The sequence below is a fragment of the Leucopleurus acutus genome (assembly GCF_964270905.1).
Source record: "Leucopleurus acutus genome assembly, chromosome: 15".
In the NCBI taxonomy this organism is placed as follows: domain Eukaryota; kingdom Metazoa; phylum Chordata; class Mammalia; order Artiodactyla; family Delphinidae; genus Leucopleurus; species Leucopleurus acutus.
Genome location: NC_139157.1, coordinates 83,010,457 through 83,038,190, shown reverse-complemented (window position 1 = coordinate 83,038,190; position 27,734 = coordinate 83,010,457). Strand labels below are relative to the sequence as shown.

Here is a 27,734-nt window from a genome sequence, read left to right as displayed (position 1 = left end):
TTATACATATAATTATATACATACATATATTTACAAATATATGTGTGTACATATATATATGTGTGTATACACACACATATATATATATATATACACAGAGAGATATATACATATACACATACATATAATATCATATATATGCAGAGAGAGGGAGAGACCAGCATTTGTTTAAAAGAACATGGTGTGTTCCTCAGAGGCGCTCTTTACATTTCCCATCATTTAAACCTCGTGAAGGAAGGTGATGTCATTTGAAGATTCCCAGAAGAGAATAAGAAAAAATGATAGGAAGAAAGAAGATGGATGGAGGGGACACAGGAAGATGATGGATTTTTCAACCTGAAAACACAAACATGGTCTTCCTGATAAAAAGGCATGACCGGGTAAACCATTAAGTTAGACTGGACTCCATTCGCCAAAAACAGGGAGTTTCCATTGAACTTGAGCAAGGTAAGCATGATTCATAGAAACATAAACTGAAAGATGTCAGGTCGGAATTGGTGCAGGAATGCAGGCACTTGAATGCCAAGAGGGACTAAGTATTGTCCGGAGTGATACCTACCTAGAGGTTCATGAAGAAAAACTGGCATAAATTCCCTGAACTTTGTTCAGGATTGTTAAAGGAGTATGGGCAGGAAGGCTAAAAATCAATTCCTCGAGCCCTTAACCCTGTTCCTACATTCTTGTTATTATAAGTAAATCATAAAGAAGTAAGTGATTTATTTTTTCTATCTTATTATAAGTACAACTTGTTGTGGATCGATATGAGGCCAACTGAATGTTCCATTTCTGTGATACTCCATCACACCAGAACATCCTTTTTTTGCCTTTCTGATTTTATAAATATAAATTTCCTTTATAAGAGTGTAAACCCCTAGGGAAAAAAACAAAAGATATACTAAATCTCTGTTATGAGTTTCCTTTAAACCCATGTCAAATGCGGTGGTAACCTAGCAACATCAGAGAAATGTGCTGACTTAAAAACCCAGCTGGTGTACTCATGTTTTTGTACTTGGAAGAAATTTTGTAATGGAAACATACTTTATGAAGTGATTCATCTGAAGGTAGTTTCTCCAATTTCAGCACTCCAAGTTTGTTCTGGCTTTGCTTGAGCCAATGTGCACAGTGGTTGCAGCTGAATGTGAAGTGTGACAATGCTTTTCTTGCAGGTTTACCAGCATTAGTGGTGGCCACATCAGTAGGCTTCACCAGGACAAAAGGATATGGCACTGATCACTAGTAAGTCCGTCCACAGTGACAAATCTTGTTTATTATTAAGTAAATCATCAAATATGCTTCATTAGTCTTGGCTGGCACTGCTGATGGCTTGCACTTTATCACTGAGTCATTAACAACGGTATAAGTCATATTACTGAGGAATGATGGAAGTGGCTTAAATGCACAAAAGTTAAACATTAAATGCTGCAGGACTGCTCAGAATTCTTGTTTCAGTCTCCCATGTCTTTGTAAGACCAGCGTCCTTAATTTCTAAAATATTTCAATATTTACTTTGCATGTTCAATCTCAGATACCTTTTTTAAAGAACTGGATAAACCTTGACATGTTTACATTTTAGAATATGATTCTGATCTGAGCTTCTGATTTCACAGATGATAGTATATACTGGTAGCCACCAAATTATGTCACGTTAGTTCAAGTTTTGTTGCTATGTTAGGGTAATGCATATTGAAACCTGTAGGTCAGGGAATCAATAGACTCCAAACTAGAAAATTCCTGGGCTGTGGAAGAAATTAGAAGGGAGAAAAAGGGATGTGGCATCAGCCCACCCTAATCAGAGCTGGAATACTTATAACATTCTATGAGGGAATTTATAAGTCAAGACTACATTTAATATTTCAAATGTAAAGCAATGCACTTTCATATTTTACTTCATCTGCTCTTTCAAGTTGAGGAGACAGTAGAGAAATGAGGAAAGAGATGTGCATCTTATTAGAGGCATACGTCTTAAAGGGAGATGTCCTGTTTAACTGTGCTCAGGTTTGAGATAGGGATTGTTGCTAATGAGGCCCTCCGGTGGGTACATCCAATTGGAGAGTGTGCCAAAAGACACCACTTCACCTGCCACCCGAAAGAAACCTCCAAAGAATTGCAAGAACTCATGTCATCAGAGCACTTGCTTTTCTTATGCAATCGACAGTACAGAAAAACTCCCTGGTAGCATATGCTGTAGAGCAGTCCTAGTACAGCACCATTACCTTTAAGCTATTGCTTTTCACAGTAGCATGCCTCTTTTTGAAAGGCACCATGTTGGGGACATGGAAAGAAGTAGGATTATAGATGGCACAGTTCCAATTTTCAAGGAGTGTATGATTAACAATGAATGCAATACGATGAGGAATGTATCAGTTTGAAGGTGAATTTACACAAAAATGCAGTAGAAATTGAGTAGTAGTCTCAGAGACACCAAACTGAAGCATTCTATCAGACTAAGGGCTTTTTCTCCAGGTATTTTATTTTTAAAATAGATATTAAATCGTCGACCTCAAAGTGGAAAAGTAGACTTTTATCTATCCACTGTTATGGCCAAGGAGCAATAACTAGATGCAGACTTCGAATCCACGCACACACGCACGCATGCACACACGCATGCACTGATTTACATAGTAACATTCATCTTATTAAGTGTATATAATTCTGTGAGTTTTAACAAATGCGTAAGTCATGTAACCACCACCACAGCCAATATAGAAAAGTTCTTAGAAGAGAGAGAACAGTTATAGTTAATTGTTGATTGTTGGTCACTTTGGAGGCAGTCTGCTGATTCTGAGGACTGAGAAATAATACGGAAAGGATCAGAGGTCAAAGACAAGTGCATGAAATGGTGGGCATGACTGCATCAAGGGGACCTCTTGACAGCCCTCTGCTATGAGAGAATGAGTGTTTTTACCTAAGTGGTTACCATGTCTCTATCAATGCAAACCTGCCTCTCTTGGTGAAGCTAGTAATTGAAACAAACACAGCTGTATTTATTTTTATTCAAAAGCTTATCTTCAGTGATTTTTTTTAGTAGCCTAGGAAAAAGTAAAATTAGAAGAAAAAAAAATCATGCAAAATGTAGATTATCCATTCTTTGCAATGATGGCTTTTAAACCAATGTCTCCCACTATCTCAGTGGCCTCAAAGAAGAACAGGTAAATGGCACATATAAGACTCTAAAAACATGCTGTTCTTGCTTCAAAGTATATTTGAAAAATTCCATAATGGATGTAAAGCAGCATTTTACAAAACTTAATCATCACCTTTGTACTGAAAGTCAGTATAAAAATCTCACCGCAAGAGTAATTTGTCTAAAATGTTTTAACTGCCCAACAGTAAGACCTTATAATCAAAGCATCTTTTCTGTGAGAGGTATATAGTATTTCTTACTCACTAAATGAGCTAATCTTAGCTTTTTTCCACATCTTCTGTGCTATTTTTTTTAAACTACAAACCTTTGAAATATGCCAAAATTCCAAGTTATTTGTATCACACTCTAGTGGTTTAACCCTTATCACTAATTTTTGTTAGTTTTTATCTGATGTTATTTTCAGCTGCTGGCTCTCCCTTGAAGGAGGACTGCTCTACGCTTTTGTGGGACCCGCAGCTGCTGTTGTCCTGGTAAACACCGAAATCAACTTAGTTTGTTTTCTTAGCAAAGGAAGGTTACCTCGTTTCCATTAGAGAGACACTTCCGTATTGTGTAGAAATGTTAAAGTTCAATGAATCTTTGCTTAAATTTGAATGTTAACTGCTATTCAGTCCTTTATTACGCTAAAATATTCTTATTTTGAAGGCTGAAGAATTAAACGTGGGAGTGTGGGATTTCTCTTACAGGAATTTCACATTTGTGACGAAGTTTAAGTTTTGGTAAATTCTTCCTCATTAATGTATAGAATTTCATCATTATTATTTCAGCTTAACACTACTCTGTACGAGCTACATAACTGTGTAATAGTTATAATAATAACTGTGGCTAATACCAAATAGCAACAAGAAAATATATGTTCATGGGTCAAAGTTTCTTAGCCTCCGTGCTGCAGACATTTTGAGCTGGACATTTCTTTGTTGTGAGGCTGTCCTGTGTATTTATCAGCACCCCTGGCACCTACCTACTAAATACCAATAATACCCTTCAGTTGTTAACAATCAGAAAATGTCTCCAGACATTTCTCAATGTTCTCTGGGGGCAAAACTCTCCCCCACACCCCGGCCCTGGCCCCAGTTGAGAACCCTGCCATATGTTATGCATAAGTTTTACAAATTTTTCTTTTCTGAATCAGAAAATAATTCCTTTACATGTTTGTTTATAGGAACATGAAAATTTCCCACTAATCTGCCTTTCTTTCTCTCTCTCTGAATTTATTGATTACAAATCTTTCTTGCCTAATAAATCTTTGAAAAATGTTAGAGAGTAAAGAAACAATCTGAATGAAATACAAAGATCCATTTCGCTGTACAATTAGATTTCTAATTGAAAAGTTACCCTTTGGTTTCTTGAACAGTTCATTCAATAAATTGGAAGCTAGCAATATCTTTCTTAATAACTCTGCGTGACCTCTCTTCCTGTAAAGCTTGTTCTTCCGCCTCTAAATTATAACAGAGAGCAGGAACTGTGTGTGATTCACAAGAAAAAGAAAATCTAGGCATGAGGGTTAGAAGAGCATAGGGAAAATGAAAGTATTGCACACATTTTTGTCTGCTGCATTAAATTTTTATGTAATCAATTGAATTATTTCCCTAGGCTACTAGGTTAACATACCTATAACCCTAAAATGAAGAAACAAAAAGTATGTGTATAATTGAAAGATAAAAGGTCTTTGGAGTGGTGATGAATTCCCTCATGATTAAATTGTAGAGAAATAGAATCCAGGGAATACACTTTCTATTTTTTAGTTCAAATAATAGACGTACAAAGATGAGTAACTCTTTCTCTTGATCAAATGGCATCTTGTAAGGAAGCTATGAAGAGTGACACCTAAGTCCTTACCTCACGGGTGCTTTGGATCTTCCTTACACCAGTCATTCAGCAGATTTCAGCTTTATGTTCCGTCTGCCCAAAGCATGTTGGAGAAGTGGAAGTTTCTTTTTTTATTAACTGGTCATCCTGCTTCATTTAAAACAGAAGTTTTGTGAACGGCTAGTTTCAGTGTAAAGGCTTCACCATTTGCATTGGGGGTCGCACCAAGATGCTTTTGACCATGGAGGGTGAGGGGCAGGAAGGCAAAAAGGAGAAAATATTTCTCCTTGATTATCTATCTTGGTTCCAGCATTGTACTGGATTCCTTTATCAGGAAGCTCTGGTAGGTTAGAGAACCGGGAGCTCTTAGAATAAAGCTGCTACATATAGACCACAGTGGGGCTTCCCTGTTGGTCCAGCGCTAAAGAATCCACCTTACAATGCAGGGGACGTGGGTTCGATCCCTGGTCAGGGAGCTAAGATTCCACATACCGCGGGGCAACTAAGCCCGTGTGCCACAACTCCTGAGCTCTCGCGCCTCAACAAGAGAGCCCGCGTGCCACAACTACAGAGCCCATGCAACCTGGAGCCTGCGTGCCACAACTAGAGAGAGAAAACCTGCACGCGGCAACGAAAGATTCTGCATGCCTCGTGGAAGATCCCGTAAGATCCTGCATGCCGCAACTAAGACCCGACGCAGCCAAAAATAAATTAAATAAATAAATAAATAATAAATAAATCTTTAAAGAAAAATAGACCACAGCAATCTCTACAGCTTTTTACAATTTGACTTGAGAAAGACAACTATGTGTGATTTCATTTCAGCTGTATTATGCAAAAGGCCTTTTGAGTGGGTGAGAGAGTCTTAGGAAAGGCTGAGAAGGGTTCAATAGAGCACGTTGTAAAAATTAGTGTTAGTGTACATCTTAAAGGATGCTGCTGAGTTGAAGAGGCTTTCTCCTTTGTCTAGAAAAGCATGGTGCATTAAAATGCTCCCTACCTCATGGGAGAAATAGCTGCACACTGTGCAGAATTGAGGCACTCTGTTCTCCCAGCTGGGAGCAACAACAAATCCTTAGCACCTTTGGATGCCAGGGCTCACCCTAGCCACACACTGCGAGACAAAGTCTTTTGATTCCCAGGCATAGGGTAAAACTCATTAACCAATTTATTTTATTCAAGGATGACTCAGAGAGAAGAATGCCAGCTTGGCATAGTATGGCAATTTAAAAGTTCGGCAGTTGAATGTTAATTTCCTCAGTGTAAGCTGCAAAGCATAGAAATTAAATGTGCTTAATGCACTTTAAAACATTAAGGTCACACACCTTTCCAACTCATGAGAATCCTTTAAGAGACAGACACTAACACCACTGTTAAAGTGTCCCATTTTCCTTTACACACTTGTAAAATATTTGAGAAGTGCTTCCTATCACTACCATTGTGAGTATATAATTCTGCCGAGGTTGTGAATGGATAAAAGTGGGTTTTCAGGAAAAATCAGGGACCCGATCCCCTTCCATATCATTGAAAGGCCAACCTTTGTTTCTATTTGACAGGTCAACATGGTGATTGGCATTTTGGTATTTAATAAACTTGTTTCAAGAGATGGGATCCTAGATAGAAAGCTGAAACACAGAGCCGGGTAAGCTGCAACTGGTGGATTTCGAAGGGTCTTTACCAGTGCGTCCCATACTCCAATCCCAGGTCACCGACTGCATTTGACCGTGCCTTGAATTTTGTTCTTGACAAACTGGTGTGTATGGTAGATTCTGTCATTCAAGTTTCCAATGGGCTATTCCTAAAGAGGTGGGACCAAAATCTGAAAATAATTAAAAAGACCGTTAAGAAAATCTGGATTTGTTTGTGCATATTGCCTCTTTGTAAGATAAGATTAAATGTTAAGGCTAGCCTTGAAATTCTTGTCCTGGGGTGTGGGCTTCCAAAGACCTCCTAGATTTAGTCACAAAGGACAGCAGGGTAGATTGAACATAATTTCAGTATGGGACACAAGAGAATCAGGACCAGCAAACCTTAGGAGGGCAAAATATTACATTTTCTTTGATTCATTGTATATATCAGAAAAAGTCTTCACTTGAAATAATCACTTCTGAAACACTATTCTTATCATATGTATTCATTTTTATGACATGTTCACTATAACTTGCTACAAAGAGTTACTCATAATTGTCACTTGCACATTTTAACCACTTATAAAATTTTGAAAAGCATGTCCTTTAATTTTACTGCCATTGTAATATCACCATATCTAATGACTTAATAACATTTCATGAGCAGGTTGATAGCAGCTTTTTAAGGTTATATTGTTAGCTCATATAAATTTGTAAAAACTTGAATGAAATATTAATGCCTTTGAGTTTCCCTCTGTATCATTTTTTATAAAAAGTTTATAGCTTTCTCCTTTCTGTTTGACTGTACTTTCATTCAAAACTTAACCCTTAATTGTTCTCATTTCTTTAATAATTTATGTATTCTTTAATAGGCATAGTATTTTATCACTGACTGGTGGGAATTTCAACTCCTTTGTGTATTTATAATCTATGTAATGATTTATAAGACAAGATAGTCCAGGCAGTTTTTTTTCCTAGTAAAAGACTAGGTTTAATGGCTTTCAGTATAAAATTGGATATCATTCATATCAAGCATTAGAACTTGCAATGATGAATAAAAACATCATTGGAGGCTCCTTTCTGAGGGGGGATCTCTTCCTATCTAGAGACTGTCTTCACTTCAGATGAATCTCTAAAGCAACTTGAAATAGACAGACTTGAACTTGTACAGACACTGAGCTTTCTATACCATGTGAACTTGAAACTGTCACACTATTACTCATTAGTCTGACGTATGGTTAGAATTGGAGCAATAGCTACTTCAGTTATTTCTTGCCTAGATTAATCATGTTAGAATAAATTGTTCATATTGGGTACTGGATATAGAAACTCAGTTCTGCCACTAGTGGTGTAGACTTGTATAATTATTGTTTTTAATTGGGGTGTGGAGTGGGTTAGTGGTTAGGATAAAGCTTTAAAATAAAATAGAAATCCACGCTCAGTATTTAGCTCTGCAGTTTCCTAGCTGTGTGTGGGGATAATAACTCTCGCCTCATAATAGAGTCTATGAAATACAATGTGTATAAAACTTTCATTAGAATTTCTAGCAAATAGCAAGCACTCACTCAGCAGGTGGTGGCTATTGTTATGATGGGTGAAATGAAGAAACCGAGCTGCACAGCTGGCTTGCAAAGGACCCTGAACTTCTGTCAATCATTCTACCATTCCTGACACGGCAGTCAGAAAAAGAGACGAGATTATCAGAATGAGCTTAATGCTAAGGATTTATTAAACTCAGTCAGAATTTTTTTCTCATTTGATTATTTTATACGTAACATCCAGTTCGATTCACATAGCTCTTTGGAAGAGATAATATAGGTTTAGGAGAAATGACAACATTGTCATATTATGAATTTAGAAATTATCCATTTCAATCTACATAATAATTTTTAAACCTTTATTTCTAAAAATATCATTAGAAGTTACACCTGTTTTACTGGAAAAACTGAGTCAAACAGTTTTTTGTTTTGTTTTGTTTTTCTGGTACAAAGGCCACTGCTGGAGAAATAGGGATGATGTTAATACAAGCTGTAGAAGCAGAATGCTGCTTACTGTCCAAAGCAGAAAAGGACTATTAACAAATTAATGACTCTAGGCTTAAATATTTTTTCTATAGTAGAAAATCTTATTTTAGCTTAAAGATTGAAATTTGCTCTCTATTCCAAAGTGTGATTGAATGTCTTTTTTTAGAAGATATGAGTATTTGCAGCTAATTTTTAGTTCACAGAGAAGCAGTGGGACCAGTAATAAAGACTTCAGTGAAGAACAAATAATCAGAATTATCTAAAGAAACATTGGGCAGGAAGCTAATTGATTAACTTAACAATTGATCTCCCTAATTGTAAATATTGACCATTTCAGGTTGTTTGTGTATATATATATATATATACATATATATATATAAAACAAGTGTTTCTTTTGAAACATTATTATTTATTTAGAATCAAATATGGTACCAAGATGTTCCTCCTCCCATTTTATCTACTTCTTCTATCTATTCCCTTTCTTCTTTTTATCATCAATTATTAGAAACTGCCAGGCATATAGTTTATGCTCAGTAAAGATTTATAAAGGAATGAGTAAATGAATATTTAAATAATAGTACAATAGTTTGACAAGTTTTGTAATACCCAAACTAGATTAACTTTTTCTGATACATAAGTGTATTTACCAAGGGGGAATTTATTGCAAATATCAACACATCTTATATAAAATGATAGTTGGAAAGAATGAAAACAAGATACAATGACATGTGTCTTTTTAGAACATCTCAAGTAAAATATTTTATTTTCTCTTTTTTTTTCTGCAACAGAACTTTCTCATCTACTATTTTAAAGTATATATTGTGGAGACCACTTGTCTAGGCATTCTCCTGGGAGCAGTTTCACACACACACCGGCCATTGGGGCATTCATGAACCAAACTGGGTAGACTCTTATTACTTCTTATTTGGAAAAGTCTGGACACCTGTGTCTAGTACATATGCCCTGGGTTGAAACAGTAAAGTGAACGGTTTAGAATCATATTCTCCACCCCCGTATCTAACTCTGAGAGGTTTGATTTTTCTCACGGGATCTACAGGTCAATTTACTTAATAGCTTTCAGATTTATCATCTCATCCAAGTGCAATTCAACAGTGAAGGCACGTCTTTGAAAGAAACCAGACTTTCTGAATTAGGAGCCCCTTATGACTTTCTCTGTTCTGCCATTTTTATTTTACACATAGTAATACAGGCCCACCACAATATTATTTTTTTGAAAAACCTACTGGGCAAACCTATATTTTAGACATAAACATCACATGGGAATGGACAAGAGACCACAGAAAATTATTTTAAAGTGTTTTGAAATTTGATTCAAGTAATTCTTTTTGGTTTTTCCTAAAACTATAGGGTTCTAAAAATGAGTCATTTTCAAAGGACTTTTTTCTAAAGAAAAATGTGTCAAGTTTTTCTACGTAGTGTGACTTTGCTTCTGTGAGATAATAGATTGAATCTGAATTTACCTGCAATATCCTCTAGACTTGAATAGACCATTTAAAAGCTATTGGAGTCTATGACAAAATGAGCAGAAAGAATATTTTGAACTTGGTGACTATGTTAAATGTGTTTTATTAAAGCAGAAAACTATCACTCTTTTTATTATCAACTAATATTTCATCAAATTTCATCAGCCCCTATATTCAGATCATCCTAAAATATAGACAGTACATTGATGCTATAAGAATTTCCAAATATGAATATGTTGAGATAAAAACTACATCTTCCACAAATGACTAAAAGCCTAAAATATATATCTCCCTATATTGGACTTCTGAGATACATGTGTACATTTCAGAAGGTTTTAATTGATATTATGTGTCTTCTGTAAGTGACACTGAAAATATTTGAAGCTAGGAATCCTTACCTGTTTGATTATCAAGGGTCTGAATAAAGGGTTTTCACTGTATGTCTACACAAACACATGCTTTTGTTTAACTCAGTGTATTGGGCAACTTTGATCTGTAGACACAAGGGCCATTTATGGTGTAAATTATGGAAATATGCTTCTCATGTAACAAAGGCCCATATTATTAAGCGGTGAATGTTACAAAAATAATGTGTAGTGTAAATGCATCTTTAACACGACAGAGAGCATTCTTCTTTGATAAATATACTTTTCTGCATGAAATCGTATTTAAAAGCTAACTTGCAGTGGCAACTTTTTTTTTGGTGACAATTCAATATTTTGTTCTTTTTGTGGGTGTTCTGTTTGTTTGCAGTCAGATGAGTGAGCCTCATAGCGGTTTGACGCTCAAATGTGCCAAGTGTGGAGTAGTTTCAACAACAGCTTTGTCAGCCACCACCGCCAGTAACGCCATGTTAGTCCCAATCATTTACATCTTCTTGTGACAAATCTTTTACCGTGCATGTGAGAAAATGCTACGATGGAAAAAAAAAATCATGTTTGCTAATATTAGAGCTAAGAGCATACTTAAATATTTATAGTTTGCAACGGTTTTTGTAACGATTGTGGGATTCTTTATCAAAAAATAAATAAAACTATCAAATGTTATCTGCTTTGTGGTTTCCAAGTTAATGTCTTGGTGCCACCTACAAGAATGCTTTGTTGAACTGGGGTTTGGTTATCGCCTGGGGCATACGTATGTGCAGCTACGTAATGCCGCTTCCTCTGTGTTCCAACAGGGCGTCTCTTTGGAGCTCCTGTGTGGTGTTGCCCCTTCTGGCTCTGACGTGGATGTCTGCAGTTCTGGCCATGACAGACAAACGCTCCATCTTGTTTCAAATACTTTTTGCTGTGTTTGATTCATTGCAAGGCTTTGTGATTGTCATGGTCCACTGCATTCTCCGGAGAGAGGTGAGAAAGATCATTCTGCAAGAGAGAAGAATGATACCTAGAAGAGTATTTTCCATGTTAACAAATAGGATCTTTTCTTTTAATAACTTGATCTTCAGGTTAAAGCTGGTCTCCTCTAAGGACAATCGTTTGGGAGTCAACGCTAAAGAGAAATGAAAAGGCAAAGGCAAAGTTCAAGGGGGCTCCTTGGACTCTGAAAGTGACAGATTAAAACAGATGGGATGATGCAAGGAAAAACGCAGCCAGAGGTGCCAAGAGCCAGGGACAGTGGGTTCAAGAGAGGCTATGATGCAATCATAGGTGTAGATAAGAGCATGGGCGGCGTACCTAAAATGTAATTGCGATGGTATTTCTTAAACCTGTTCCTTAACTCATGCTTCTACACACAGCATAACCTGATTCCTCATACTTGACAGACTTTGTTTTAGAAAGAAAATGTTGAAGATAAACGAGGGGTTCTTTTGTCTCTGTACTAAGGTGCGGTTAAGGTTACTCAAAGGGGATGATTTTGATATGGATGTCAATGCTCAGAAAATACAAAATATGGACACAGTGGAGCATGATTGGGCAGTAATTGTCCCCAAGGACTGTAGGTCTATAATCACAGTACTTCTCCAGGTCCTGGTGAGGTTTGTTGGCAGCAGTGAAGGAAAGAAGTCATCCTTCATGAGACACTAACCTGCACCAAATCCATCAAGATCAGTGATGGAGTTCGGACTTGAGTTGTTTAGGGATAAAATATTGTTTTCCAACTGGTGCAACAATTATTCCGAGTGCTTGCAAGCACCAATACGGTGTTTACAAGGTTTAGGAATCATTTGAGCATTTACTCTGGGGACGGTGGTGACTAAAACACACAGTGACACAGTGCCATGCTAGTAATTTTGAGAAGATGGTCTCCACTGTCATTTCACATTATCTAGCTTGTTTGAGAACTTTATTGTGATGTGCACATTGCAAAAAGACACATGCGCATCTGAGTACACATCCTATAGCTTTCACATTGATGAGTGTTGGTAAGCAAAGGTTTTTACCTCATTTACCAGATGAGGAGAACAGTATTTCTGAGCTACTTTAGTATAATACAGATGTCAGCAATAAACCCACATGTGTATTCCAAGAACATTGTATGATGAGAAACAATGAAAACAGAAGAATGATTTCACATTGCAAGGGGAAGGGGGGATTTCATCACTTAAAAAATCTGATCTAGGTCTTTGTTACCAAGACATCACAAATTTCTACCTAGAATATCAGCACTAAAAATCTTCCAAGTGTTGATTTTTTTATAGACCAAAGTTGCTTAAAAGTTAAAAAAGAAATTGAGCTATGTTCTTCTCCGACCGTAACTATCCTGAGAGTCTTCTGTGTTACTGTTATGTCTAATATGTTAATGTTATCTCTAATATGTTTATGTAACAAAATTGTTCAAAGTGTGTAGACACATGGTACATTTTTGATGGACGATTAAGGATGAATAGTGTGGGCTGTAAGCAAGATCCATGATTTATCTGCATGAGATTTTCAGAAGATATTAATACTTTAGGTGTTAAAGAGGAAAAAAATAGCCCAACTCTAAATAAGCCTCTCTTTTTCTTCAGAAATAAGCTCTCTAAAAAGCCTTGGGCTATGATCAAAATATTCAGGTTTTAAAGTGACAGATATTTTGTTGGCTGATTAGCAAAGTTGTGCTGCTTACATGAAGAAAAATATTTGGCACAAAAATTCAATCCCATCAGAATTTTCCCATACTTGCTAATTGGACTAATAATTATCAAAAACATGATTTAAGGGTAATTAAATCATATAGTAAATGCTTCTGTTAAATAGGTGTCTGTAAATCTATATTTTCTGTATTTATTAGGAATAAGACTATGGATATTGGCCCTGTTATTATTGCATTTTCAATGATTAGTTCAAATTGAATAATTTTATAGTTGATAAATTAATAGCAGAGTGTCATGTCTCTCATTCCAACACTGAAATGGAAACTTGCATATCTAGTATTTTTTCATTGACCCTTAAAAATACCCTGTAACAGTGCTATAAATACACAGAGCAGATTTCAGCTATAGGCAAGTCTCTCAGAATTCCTCAGTGGCAATTGTTACCGAAAAACCAAAAGAACCCTGTTTAAATTTTGCAAATCCCAAAGACCACATCATAAGGATGTCTCACTGAATTCATAGAAATTCTTTCTGACCTTCTAAATGTGTGTTGCCCGATGCTAGCAATGGGTCTATCTCATATTACCTGTGATCACACTACCCTAGCATTAACCACAGTCCAGGAGAATAAGGCATCTTTCCATATCCTTGCTATATCCTGTGAACAAACATCTCATAAAAATAGACCAAAGCAAATAGTCTCAATAGCTACCTGTAACATATTGTATAATGACTCAAATCTAGTGATCTACTTGATAATCCCATAGGAGATGCTAGGAATACAGTTTTATCTCTACTGCTTTCTTCACTTTAAAATATTTTTGTCACAATAATTCAAGATAATTTGTATGGACTTTTTTTTCCTTTCTTTTTATTTGTTTAATATTTATGGTGTTCTTGCTGTATGCCAGTATCTAAGCTAAATGTTTATTTTTTAAATATTTATTTATTTATTTATTTGCCTGTGACATGCAGCTTGTGGGATCTTATTTCCCCAACCAGGGATTGAACTCGGACCCTCGGCAGTGAACGCGCAGAGTCCTAACCACTAGACTGCCAAGGAATTCCCTGGTCTTTTTCTTTCTTAAAAGTGTATAAGCAATGTAAGGAATATTTCCTTCAATTTAGAAAGGGACTGGGTACAGATAAACATATTTCTGTTTCTGTGTATTTTTGATACATACTAACATAAAATGGTTGTTTGTAGTCTTTAATGATTCATCCAATATGAATTCAAAAGGCTTTGGAAGCAACCTATGTGTCCATCGACAGAGAAATGGATAAAGAAGCTGTGGCACATATATGCAATGGAATATTAGCCACAAAAAGAAACGAAATTGAGTTATTTATAGTGAGGTGGATGGACTTAAGACTCTATCTTACAGAGTGAAGGAAGTCAGAAAGGGAAAAACAAATACCATACGCTAACACATATACATGGAATCTAATAAAAAAAATGGTTCTGAGGAACCTAGGGACAGGACAGGAATAAAGATGCAGATGTAGAGAATGGACCTGAGGACACGGGGAGTGGGCAGGGTAAGCTGGGACGAAGTGAGAGAGTGGCATGGACTTATATATACTACCAAATGTAAAATAGATACCTAGTGGGAAGCAGCCGCGTAGCACAAGGAGATCAGCTCGGTGCTTTGTGACCATGTAGAGGGGTGGGATAGGGTGGGTGGGAGGGAGATGCAAGAGGTTGGGGATATGGGAATATATGTATACATATAGCTGATTCACTTTGTTATACAGAAGAAACTAACACACCACTGTAAAGCAATTATACTCCAATAAAGATGTTAAAAAAAAAAAGTCAAAGATAAAACAACAGAAAAAGACTTTACCCATATTGACTTTTACAGTCTTCTATGAAGCAGGTGGGTCTGCACAGAGGGGAAGAGAGCCTTGCAGTTTAAGGAGAAAAGAAATGAAATACTGTAACTGTGGCATTTTGAATGTGATGTGTGTGGGGCTTCATCCATTTTAAAAGTGGCTTTGCTTTCAGTGGCTCGAATTAGAAAACCTAAATTATTTCAAGTCAGGAGGGGAAGGAGAAAGGATCATCCTACTACCATCTCAACTCAATTATATTCCACTTTTCTAAAAAAGCAAATTGATTCTTTGACTATCAGTTTGTTGTGACCTCCAGAGCTGATATCTTAATATTTCAGTTTCATAAAATGTTTATTCTTGAAGTACAGGGTCTTCTTCTGAAGTCCCTTTCTCTTTTGAATTGCTTTAACAGATGTCACTGACAGAAGTGCAAACACCAAGAGGGAATAAGAATATTTTTAAAAATTAAACCATCTGATTTATCACACCACATTACTTTCAGCAACAAACCTAGATCTTGGAAACTAATATGTGTCATACGTAATGAGACAGGATCTAACAGAACAAATATAGGTGCTTCCTTCATTTAGCCATCATTTCTTGAGAAGAATTCATTTGCAGCATGCACATAGCGACATAGCTACTATTTACTATTCTCCACATTGCTATGGAAATTCTAACTGCACAAGAGTTATGAAAGCTTTGAAATAGTTCCTGTTGCTAGGAAACCACTTTCCTGGTGCCTGTACATTCTTCTCATCTCTCCTGTCTCTGGCTCTGCCTGGCTCTAAGACAGTCGGGCAGCTTGATGTCAGAGGGGTAAAATAACAAGATTGTAGTACAAAATAAGCTACAATAAAACCCCTTCACTGGAAGGAAGGGAAAAAGGAAAGTACTTAAATGGATAATTTTGTTGTATCGGTATGTGAGGATCCTAGGGCTGCTCTGTACATCAGTAACAGGGCCAAGCTCATCTTTCTCTTTCCCCAGCGCTGGCAGGAGAGCCAAGCTCCGCCAGAGGAGGTCCCAGAAGTTTCATCCAAACCTGGGAAGTGATTTTGTAACAAATGCTTAAAATAAACATGAACAGTTCTTTTCTTTCTTTCTGTTTCTCCCACTCCCTTCCACCTTTTTTTTTTCTGTCAATGTCCCATTTCATCTTATTGTTTTCATAAAAATACAGATAAACAAACTTATTTACAAACACATGACAGTGATCATATGAAGCAGACAAGCCTCCTTAGCTGTCTCATGTAAAACCAATATTCTCCCCAAATCATTTTAAAGCGTAAAGGAGGCCAGCAGTGGTGAAATAACTAGAGAGCAATTTGAAAAGAGGTCGTATTGCATATAAAAAAGTTCAGATGGAGAGTTGCATGAATCTCCCAGCTTGATCTACAGGGAATTTAGGTAGGACTCATGACCACGGAAGAAGGTACATGGTACAGCCCCCTGAAGAGCAGGGGCTTCAGTGGGTTTTGAAGATGGGGGAGTGGGTGATAGGAGACTTCAGAACTTAACGGGGTCCTGATTAAGAAAGCGAAAGTTTCAAGTGGAGGAAAACGGAGAGAGGGTCCCGGGCATACGACTTGCAAGAAATGAAGCCTGTGGTGAGTGGTAGAGAGTTGACTCTCCTCTGAGACCACCTGGGGCACATGGGGGCATAAAACAAGTGGAGAGATTTTTTTTTTTTAGTGGCTCTGACTGCAGCACCAAGAGAAAGACAGAACTGACGACATTTAAGGGCACGGCACTAAGTGATGTTTTAGAGCGTTCTCCTTGGGGTGTGCAGCGGCCTTGGTGAGAGGCCACAGTGTGTCGTGAAGAATAGATTTTAGAAGGTGGGTGAGTTGCCCAGGGTGGGGAGCGTTAGGGTCCTCGTCCTTGCTCAGAGGGAAGTTGGGTTAAAGGGAGAGTGAGGTGGGTTGCTAAGAGCTTTACCTTGGTCGGGCTGAATTGAAGCTTTCAAAAGAAATACATTTAAAGATTTTGTTTGTTTTGTTTTTAATAAGATAGAATGTGTGTCTGGAAGTGGGAGGATGGCTAAAGCTACCGCAATAAAGCTGGATTTTAATCGGAACAGAGGGTAGGAAGCACAGAGAGTGCCTTTAAATAGGAGCGTAGACAGGACCCAAGGAAGGACCATATAAAACCCTCTATACTTTTCCCCAGAAATCACCAGCCTCCCTTCACTCAATAGTCATCTCACCTCTTAGGCAGGAAAATATAAGTCTTATATCTCACTCCAGATTAGGTTTTCCTAATTGGAGCATAGTTGCAATTATGTCATGGATATTTCTACCCATCTTAATCTGCATGCGTGGTTCTCCAACTCCATACAGGAGGTTAACAAAAGCATGAAGTCAGATTAGTACAATGGCATCAGTGAACAAATTAAGACACAGAGAGTTCATGGCAGAGATTGGCAAACTCTGGCATGTCGCCAGGTAGCATCCAGCCATGGCTTACTGTTACCCAAAATTCTTCAAGTGCCTGCCTGCATGAAAGGGCAAATCTCACCTCTCTCTCTCTTCAGACCCCAGGATCCCAGCTTGCAACAGTGTTAAGCTGGTGACAGGAAGTTGAGTATGTTTGGAGTAAAGTTTTAAAATTAATAAAAGAAATAAGAGGTCATGAGTTAGGTTTTTATTTTCTGCCTTGACGTGGATGGCGCGAGGCTATGATGAAGTATCTTCGGTGAAGGCATGGGTGGAGGTGGCTGGTGTATGACTTCCCTTTCCTTCTTTTCTCTCCTGCATGCCGAAGAAATACTGTTACATTTTTTCAGATCCTGTATGTGAAATGCTGTCTGGGGCAGCTTATGTGACCCCCAAATCTGATACAAAAAATAGTAAAAGCTGTGAGAATTTTGAGACTAAGTGAAAGATCTTTTAGGTGTTAGAGAATTCCGATAGAACATCATTAGGACTGAAAGTTGGGACCGAAGTCCATATTTTCCCTTCCACATATAGCAAATGACAAACCATTTTTGTTCATTTCCCTTGCTCTCAGAGAGGTCAAATAATATTTTAATAGTGTGTAGTCATTCATGGTGCTTCTGTGAATTGGTATTAGACCCATGAAATTGACAACACCCTTGTTCATTTAATGGTGAAATTATATGAAATTTCATGTAATTAAAAAGCCATTTGTACAGATGTGAATCAATAGAAACAATAGTCGATATTCGATTTAGAAAATAACCAGAACATTTAAGAAACTTCTCTCCTCCCAAGCTAACAATCAAAAAAATCACAAGAATGTAACTTTATTTCTTTTCTTTGCTTAAAATGATCTTCTGGAATTGGGAAGTCAGGAAGAAAAACTGGAGGTAAAGCTGTCTTCTTAAAAGGTGAAGCTTTGGGGTCTGTAGCTAAATACAGAGCCTGTTTCAAACAGTGCAGCTCTCTCCTGAAGCTTCCTCTGAATTGCAGCACTGCCAAGCAATGCTCCCTGCTCTTCCCCAGCAATCTCTAAATCTGGCACCGACTCTCACAGTGACATTGCCAGCTGTCGTCGGAGCGGGGACCAGCAGAGAAGCTCTCGCTGGCGGCTGCTGAGATGAACCGAATCACTGTCCCTAGGGGAGGGACAGGAGAGAGACACGCCCTGTGGACCTCTTTGAACTCTGGTCTCATCCAGGAATCTGTCCACAGGAAAAGGGTTGATAGCTTTTTCAAGAGATTTTAGAGCAGCCCCAGCAGGATCTGGTCGGGATAACTTTGGTGGTGCCTGGCAGGATCCTTTCAGAAGACAACCTGTTAGCTTATTGTGTTCACCTCACCTTATTTTTGGAGATGTTTCTTGCCACTCTTTTTTATTTCACAACATGATACCAGGTTTCCTTAAAGTCTCCTAAATATTACAGGGCTATTCACATATCAGTTCTTTGCTACACCCCCGATACTTTTTAACCCTCTGTCTGACGTCAAGGTGGAAGATCTATGGCAGAGTATTATAAAAAGAGGACATTTTGAAATCTAGATTTTAACTGTGCCAAAATTGGTATTAAATGTTTAATTATTCTAGACGGGTTTGTTTAAAAATTGTATTTACTGGTCCTACATAAGTTTAAAACATGATTGATATTGGAAGAATTCAGGTATAATGATTTTAATATCTAAAAAGAAATTTTAAATTAAATTGGAACCTCAAATAAGTGACTGGTTCTCCACAGTCAGTCAGCTTAAGGAGCTTAAATAGTAAATATCTGCATCTTCTAACAGTTATTTTTCTTCAGTCTTAATCACAAGGCAAGAAAGACACCAAGACTATTATTGGCCAGTGTTGTAAATGCTCCTTTGGGCACAGAAAGTTTTAATTTCAGCATGCAATAGCGAGGTCAAGATTCTGTCTTTTGTTTGTTTTTATGCTTTTTCCTTGTTCGGAATTAAGGTCCTTGTAGACTTGCTTTTTTAAAACTTCTAGTTGTTCTCCATAAGTACAATACACATTAGTTCACCAAAGATAAAAGTCTCTTTGTTTACCTGATAGAACATTCATTTAGTTATCAAAATGTTTTCAAATAGCTGCAGATGCATTTTCCAGGTACTGTCCTGCTTGAAACACCCTTTTCTGTGATAATTGTACACAGTACAAAATCTAGTCTAATCATGCTTCCCTGTCAGTGCTGGATAAATATTTAAGGCTAGTTCAGCTAGATTGCCTGAATGTATTTTTAAGATTTTTTTTTTAAATCAAACAGAAGAATTTCTCCTGCAAATCTTTCAGAATTAGAAGGAACAGAGGCACTAAAAGTGTCAGAGAATCCAATACTTAAATCATGGCATTTATATGACCAGTAAAATGACCTTGAATTTACTGTAGACTTTTTATGCTTTTCTGTTTTATATTTCTTGTGACTAGCATTGACTGATTCATGGAGCTGACATCATTCTCCAGTATGGAAATGCCCTTAATCCATTGTCATATTTGGGAGTTTGGTAGTTTAAGGTATCGATTTTGTATGTGTGTGTTATGAAAAAGAGATTTCTTTTATATCTCCTTCAAGCAATCAGATAGTGGATTTTGAAGAGAATCTGACAGGAGTTGCTTTTCCGTATTTCATTGTCAGACAAAAATATCCTTGACAACTGCACTCTGAAGGCCTGAAAATAGAGTGGCTGGTGAACAAGAGTTAATGTTTCGTTTTACCAAGGGCCACCTTTCATATTTTATGGGTGCTGGTGCTCAGAAGCAGATTTGAAACAAATTCATGTGACAAGCTCCTGGAAGGCAACATTTCTAACACATTATTTATCTTCTTTTGTAAAGTGTGTGCTTCTTTAACAGTTGCCTCGGGGCACAAACAGAAAATTGGCAAGTACCTATTTTTCTGACATTAGTTCTTAGAATTTTTCTTCTGAAACAGATATACCTTCTTAGAGTTTTTCCCCAAATGCAAATTTCTGTGTAACAGAAACAGAGATCATCTGGCAAACAGGAGACGCATTACCCTAGTGTATAATGATATTCTGATTATTAATTGTATCGCTTTATGTCTCACAGCTATGACTTCTTAATCTAAGAAGCATTCGTTTCTAAAGAGTCTAGTTTGTCCATGCCATGTCTCCTCCAAGGGAGAAGCTGGATGAATTACTTCCAAATATGCATCCAGTTCTTCAGGAAAAGATGATCAGACTAAATTTCACTGAGTCTGAACTTTTACTGATGTGTCTGAAAGAGGAAATAAGAAATTACCTCACCCAGTTGTATCAGACAACTCCTGTTCTTTTTTTCCAGAAAGTTTCAGATTTAGAAATATTAGAATATACGCACTACTATAGATAAAATAGATGAACAACAAGGACCTACTGTATAGCACAGGGAACTCAATTTCTTGTAATAACCTATAACAGAAAAGAATCTGAAAAAGGATATATATATATATATTATATGTATAACTGAATCACCCTGCTGTACACCTGAGACTAACAGACTAACACAGCATTGTAAGTTAACTATACTTCGATTAAAAAATGGTTAAAAAAAGAAATATTAGAATCAGAAAATGGAAGGGTCAGAGAATATGGAGCCCACCCCCCGCTTAATTCACAGCCATAGTGGTTGCATCACCAGGATCACAATCTGAGGGGAGAAATCCACCACGTGGGCAGAGGTCTCATGATGGAACTGCAGCCAGGGCTCAGTGGTGGTAACTAAACTTCATGTCACTTTCCACATCTTGCCGTTTGGGAAACAGACTGCTAACGAATTTTTGAAATGGGTGAGAGGAGCTGAAAACAGCTTAATAGGCTCAGGGTTTTTTATGGCCAATACATAAACTATGCACATCTCACAACAAGTGACAGGATATTTTATACACATGCTTTGCAAAACTGGACATCATTATGTTTCCCTTGGTGGCCCCTACAATGGTGCTTCAGGAGAATAGAAGGAATGCCACATCATCTGTGCTTTGTTTGGTAACCCGATAAGACAGATTAGAATAAACAAGGAGGGGAGTAACAATAATGTGAAGTCAGAAAAGCAAAATACTAGTAAAATGACGTTGCCATTGACTTGACTTATGGTGATGCCCACCGGCAAGCTCGTTAGGGGCCTAATGAGCTGCAGGAGGTGGACGGACCAGCAGACACAGAGGCACCATGACGTCAGAGTAGCTGTCGGCTGATTTGTGTGTTTGTTATTCATCTATTCAGGTTTATCCATGTGCTGTTTAACAAAGGATTTAACGTTCTTCGAATTTCCTTGTGATGTGTTTGTTCTTTGCTCAGAATCCAGTTGTGAATGTATATTAAGGAAGTTCGGCTTTGCTAAGTGGCCTTTTTTTTTCCACGAGAATCAACCAGGAACAGAGTAGTTTTTGTTACCTTTTTGTTTCATTGTGTGTGGGGTTTTTTGTTCTGTTTTGTTTTGTTTGCACATAAGGGCACATAGTACTTGAAGCAAGACAAGAAATGGTCTCCCCAATATGCATTACATAAGACATAAAAGGAAAATCCCAGATCAATTTTGGTCAACAGATCATTGAGTCATCTCATTTTTTCCCAATGTTTAAAGCTGTTGTGAAGATTATGCCATACCGAATAGTAAATGCCCCTTGAAAGACAGGCATATTGTTTGTAGCAGTGGAAATAATCCTGCCGTCTGGCAAGAATGATTAGTATTGAGCCAGACACAGGCATCGGGACAGCTGAGGAGTTCCCAGCACCTCCCTCTACAGATGTTGGTAAATGATGAATTCCCTGGGCATGGACCAAAGTCCAGGTGCACCAAGTAAACAAAACGGGTATTGGATCATAAAAACAGTGATAATGGTTTTCTCAGTCAATTGCCAATATGGACAGTATCTGGTCATTACCAAGAGAGAAGAAAATGGATGTTTGTCCTCTTTTCACAGGTTCAAGATGCATTTAGATGCCGACTGAGAAACTGTCAGGACCCAATCAATGCGGGCTCTTCCAGCCCTTTTCCTAACGGGCATGCTCAGATCATGGTGAGCTTTTACTTCCCCTCTGAGTCTTCATGCAGTCATGATTTCCCAAGGGAATAAGCAAATATTCTTAGTCGTGAAATAGTATCAAAATTCCATTTTGAATGACGTTGACTGTAGTTCGGTCACAGGCTTGGAACCCTGATACCAGATGACGGTTCTGTCTGGACTGGTTAGGAGTCCTGGATCTGTTATTGGACCCTTGATGTGTTGAGGGTGGAGTTTCTGGGTGACACCAGGGGGTGTGTTCATCCTCACACAGAGTTAGGGTTAACAGTGTGTCCATAGGATCATGTTTGTTTACAGATCAGAACAGGATGGTACCTGCACATCTGGTCTTAAAGCAAGACCTGAAGTGGTTCTCGCCTTGCTTCCCATTCAGATTCCTCAGAGGAGCCGCACTCCAGAGCAAGGAAACCAGCATCCTGGGATAGAAACCAGGCATTGGTGGCTCCAGGGGGCGGCCCAAGATGAGAGCCACTGCCCTAAAGTATGAGGGGCAGACACACTCCCAGAAGAAGGCCAACCATTGTACATGAGCTCTGACTGTTGTTGGGATAAGGGGTACTTTACACATAACCACTTCCGTATATTTTAGAAATGAAGTAAGGTTTAAACTGTGTCATTAACATCATGGCTTAAATAGAGTTTTCTTAGTAATATGCTTGATTTATCATCGATGTGTTTGGATTAGGCAACACAAAAACAGTCTAAACGATATACTAGTAACTAAGACAGGAGAAGGAATAATTAATTCCTTATTAAAAACAAAGAGATAAATACTGATATCTTGAATCTAAGAATTGATTAAGATGGGCTAATTTGGGCTTCCCTGGTGGTGCAGTGGTTGAGAGTCCGCCTGCCGATGCAGGGGACACCGGTTCGTGCCCCGGTCCGGGAAGATCCCACATGCCGTGGAGCAGCTGGGCCCGTGAGCCATGGCCGCTGAGCCTGTGTGTCCGGAGGCTGTGCTCGGCAATGGGCGAGGCCACAACAGTGAGAGGCCCGCGTACCGCAAAAAAAAAAAAAAAAAAAAAAAGGGCTAATTTAATTTCACCATTAAAAATAAACTAATTTGTTTACAGTAAAAGTTTGGGGAAAATATGAAGATGGAACTAAACTCTAAGCAGGTTCTAGGCCAGATTAGTATTGTTTCATCTTCAATTTTAATTCCTAAGCCTGAAAGTCTTTTGTCACATTTGCATGAAAATGTATCATCAGAAGAGCCTAGTTTGACTATTAAGGATTTGACAAAGCTGTATTATAAGATATTGCATTACAAACAATATATTCAAAATGAATGCATAAAAATATAAATAACAGAGACATTTATTTAAGTATCTTCATAATATTTCACATTCCGATCTTTTTATTGTGGTTTAAGGAATTGCCTTGAAATTCTGTTTTTTTACATCTGGTGTTAGATGACCATGGGGATAGTTTTGCCTTATTAAAGTCATACACCATGTCCCCACTGATTTTATCCAACATGTGGTCTCTAGAAAATACTCTTGAAAACAATTTGATTATTCCTTGATAAACTTCCTTTGCACAAAACAATATCCTGGTATCTCATAGTCAGATATTTGTTAACTTCAGGTAATTTGGTCAGTAAAAGTCACTTGAGGTCTTCACTAAATAATGATTCTATGTCATTATTTCTTGTTACAGACAGACTTTGAAAAGGATGTAGACATTGCTTGTAGATCAGGTAAGAATATTTGAATTTTGAAAATATAATCATTAGATGTTGAATCATTTTTATGATTTTGATTTTAAAGAAAATGCTGTGGTTTACCCATCACATATTCCTGTAAATGTGTAAATTGAGTCTTTCAACTGGAAACATTGTAATAGCAGATGTAGGAGAGGGGGGAGGGAATGAGAGAGAGGGAGAATATGAATGGGGAATGCGAGGAAGTGAAAATGGTTGATTGGAAGTACTGTGACTGCAGGAAAGCAGAAAGCCTTCCATCCACCTATTACTGGTTGTCAGGTGTAAGGCCAGTCAAGTTGATGTCTCTCTGTGCCTCAATTTCATCATCCATGCTGGAAGGATGAAATACCATTGTGTGTGAGTGTGTTTGGGTGTGTGTGTGTGTATCACAGCTTTGTTGCTGTATTTTCAGAGCATGCGCACACCGTCTTAGAGAGCTGGGTCCCAGGGACAGTGTTCCCAACGTCTGTTCTCCAGCCTGTGGACACCCACCAAGAGTAGATGAATAATGTTCCTTTATATTGGGACAAAATATACCTTATTTAACCTTTTATTCATTTGTTTTCGTGGTGCCTTTGAGAATAAGAGTGAATATCCACTTCACCTAACTATCCAAATATTTGAAAGCAAATACTACTTAGCCCAATCTAGGTTTTTTTTTTTTTTTTTCCAGACTAAACAAACCATGTTTCTTCACTCATTCCTCAGAGCATCCTCCCAGGCAGACATGGTACCCCAGGTGTCAATCATTTGAAATTATGGTGCCCAAGTTTTAACTATGCTGCCCACACTTAGCCAGCATTTATCACAGTTGGCTCTTTCCTTGTATTAATGCTATCTACCTTTGCATCTGATTTCATAGCAGCTGGTACAGTACTAGTGTCAACTGATTATCATTTAAAATCCCCAAGACTTTTTGTAGTAACTGTCAGGGATTTCCCAGTCTATGATTTGTAAAAGTTCTGGGGATTTTTTGTTTGTTTGTTTTTTTAGTCCTTGATGAAAAATCTAGCCTTTGCATTTATCTCTATTTGCTACTATCTTACTGGTTTTAGGTTACCATTCTATCCATTTGAAATTGTTTGGCCTTTGAAATTTTGATAAGAATGCCTTCTAAATCTTCATCCAAACTTTACAAATAAAGGAGTTATATTCATCTTGTTCTCTTTTGTTAAAATACCCATTTTCCCCAGATTCATTGTATTCTGAGATTTAGTATTCTTAATATTAGGCCAGTATCATTATTTTATTAGAAAAAAATTCTTTTAATTTTTCATTTTCTGTCTGTGCCTTTTTTTAGCTGAGCTTATCAGGAACTTGCCCCTGTGTTTTTCTAAAGATTTCCTTCCATGTTGAGGTATATTCAGTGTTAAAGTCTCAGTTCCTGGTCTCTGAATAATCTTTCCCTAAGTTTTGCTGAAATTCACTTTCCCAAAGGGTGGAGTGTATATCTGATTATGCTAAATATTCAGGTGCTTTTTGCTTTGTCTTGGTTTTATTTGCATTTTGCGCTTCACAACTTGACTAATTTCTCTCAAAATTCCCATCACTTCAACATCACATTTGTATGTGTAGGTGGTGTCTATTTGTTTATGTTTTATATTCAAAATTTGGATATCCATGTTAAGTAAGTCAAAGAAACAGTTAAATTTCTCATATAGAGTCGACACTACTTAATAAGAAGAATTATATTTCCCCAAATATTTAAGATATACAAATTTTCAGCAAAGACAGCTGTATCATTGATAAAAATGTGCTACTATAACTACAAATCATATTACATTAATACAAACTAAATGTATTTTATACAAATGCAGATTATGAAATCAATATTCAGTACCAAGGTTTACTTTACAGTTTACAAAATACTGATAAAAGTATAAAATTATATGTCCTTAATAAAATGTAATAGGTTCCCATAACTAGCCTTTATATTGTATTGCTATAAATTTTGGATTAATTTTTGCCTACAGTTAAGGATTAAAAATATTCTTCCCTGAATTTGGAGATATTTTAAGGTATTTTATTAGGAATATTACTAAATCTATTAATTTAACATACTTTATCTCTGAATATTTTCAAGTAAATTGTTCCTGGCAACCACAATTCATTACCTATCTATTAATTTAAGAGGTTTGGAAATAACTTTTTTAAACTGAATTATTCTACTTTTTAAACATTATAGTTAAATATAAAAAGTCACACCAAATTGTGGATTAATAAAAAATACGCAATGTAGATTTAACATCTTTTGTTTGTTTGTTTTGTTTTTTGGGGGGTTTTTTCTGCTCATTTTTAAAAATTTTGACTGGAGTATAGGTGAATTACATCTTGAATATCTAAGAAGAAAGAGACCTAATACAATGATTAAATACAGTATCTCTAAAGATAAAAGATATTACATGAATGATGCATGTCTTGAATTAATTTGAACGCTTCTCTTCTTTGTAATAGGGAAAGACATTCAGAACCTTCTATTTTGCAAACTCTGCTTTAATGCATAATAATTAGGATGCTATTTGAAAACTGGATAATAATGGGTAAAATTGAATATGTCTGAGACTTTTCATGAGGCGATAATCAACCAAATAGTTATAGCTACCTATGCCTAACAAAACATTCAATGGCAATGGCTCTACTTGTTGATAGGGCAGTACTTGGAGGCCGTGTTGAACCACCTTGCACACAGTGCTGTTCTCTGTGCTTTCAGCACCACCATGACCAAGAAAACGTCTTCAGAATTTCATTCTCTCAGACCTCAAAACCGACAGCTGCCCGCAACTAAGCAGGCTTCAAGTCATTCTGCCTCCATTACACATAAAATATGATTTTCTTCCTTCTAGAGAGGCAAAAAAGAGAAAAAACTAAACTATATTTTCGTAAAGAATTCTGAACTCTTCTGTTGATTGGTTTTTCCTTGGTGTGGTTTATGTTTTCATTTTGTTCTCTTTCTTACTACAAGTTATCATGCATTTTTAAGTTTTCTAAGTCATTATTTTGCAGGCTTAAAATGGAATGGAGGTGTTAGAGGCTCATACAGCTTTTTTCTGCTTAAAGTCAGTTGGCACTTTTAATACCCCCTCAAGGACATTGGAGCTTATGGATTGATCTTGTTTAAAAAATGCCTTACTTTTCCTGCATGGAGCTGAAGATGATAAATACTTTTGAACCCTGCATCTACTTGACCATATGGACTTCACAGATAAATACTCATTAGTTTTCAATGGGCATAATTTTTGAAGGGATTTCTGATGTAGTAGGATGAAATTCTCATTGATTACCTCTCTCAAGAAGTATTTTAATGAGTAGAACTTGTAGAATACTTTAGGGGAAAACCCTTTAAGAAAAAGTCAAACTCTTGTTAATATATCCATAATTTTATAAAGCCCTTTTCAGTAGACAGATGGAGAAAATTTCTCTGGTAATCTACCTTTCCCCTGAAAAGTTAGGCTGAGTTATTTAGGGTTAAGGCACTGAGATTTTTGAAAGTCTGTTCATCAGTTTTCCCATATGTTTTATCTGTGGGCTGCCTGAGAACTATAAGAGCATGTCAGAATCAACACAGGGTGACTGAGTAATTTGGACCATGTGCAAAAAATAGATATGTAATTTTTAATAA

At 37.1% G+C, this 27,734-nt stretch overlaps 1 protein-coding gene across 1 annotated transcript in view; it reads left to right on the top strand.

Annotated features, from left to right (window-relative positions):
• ADGRB3 (adhesion G protein-coupled receptor B3) overlaps nt 1–27,734 on the top strand; it is a gene marked incomplete at both ends in the record, with an annotated part of 785,802 nt that overhangs the window by 730,997 nt on the left and 27,071 nt on the right. Inside the window, 7 exons of the mRNA XM_082855783.1 lie at nt 1,167–1,236; nt 3,549–3,615; nt 6,511–6,596; nt 10,844–10,942; nt 11,268–11,439; nt 22,306–22,401; nt 24,070–24,109. Coding sequence (XP_082711909.1) covers nt 1,167–1,236; nt 3,549–3,615; nt 6,511–6,596; nt 10,844–10,942; nt 11,268–11,439; nt 22,306–22,401; nt 24,070–24,109 — 630 coding nt within the window. The remainder of the gene's footprint in view (nt 1–1,166; nt 1,237–3,548; nt 3,616–6,510; nt 6,597–10,843; nt 10,943–11,267; nt 11,440–22,305; nt 22,402–24,069; nt 24,110–27,734) is intronic.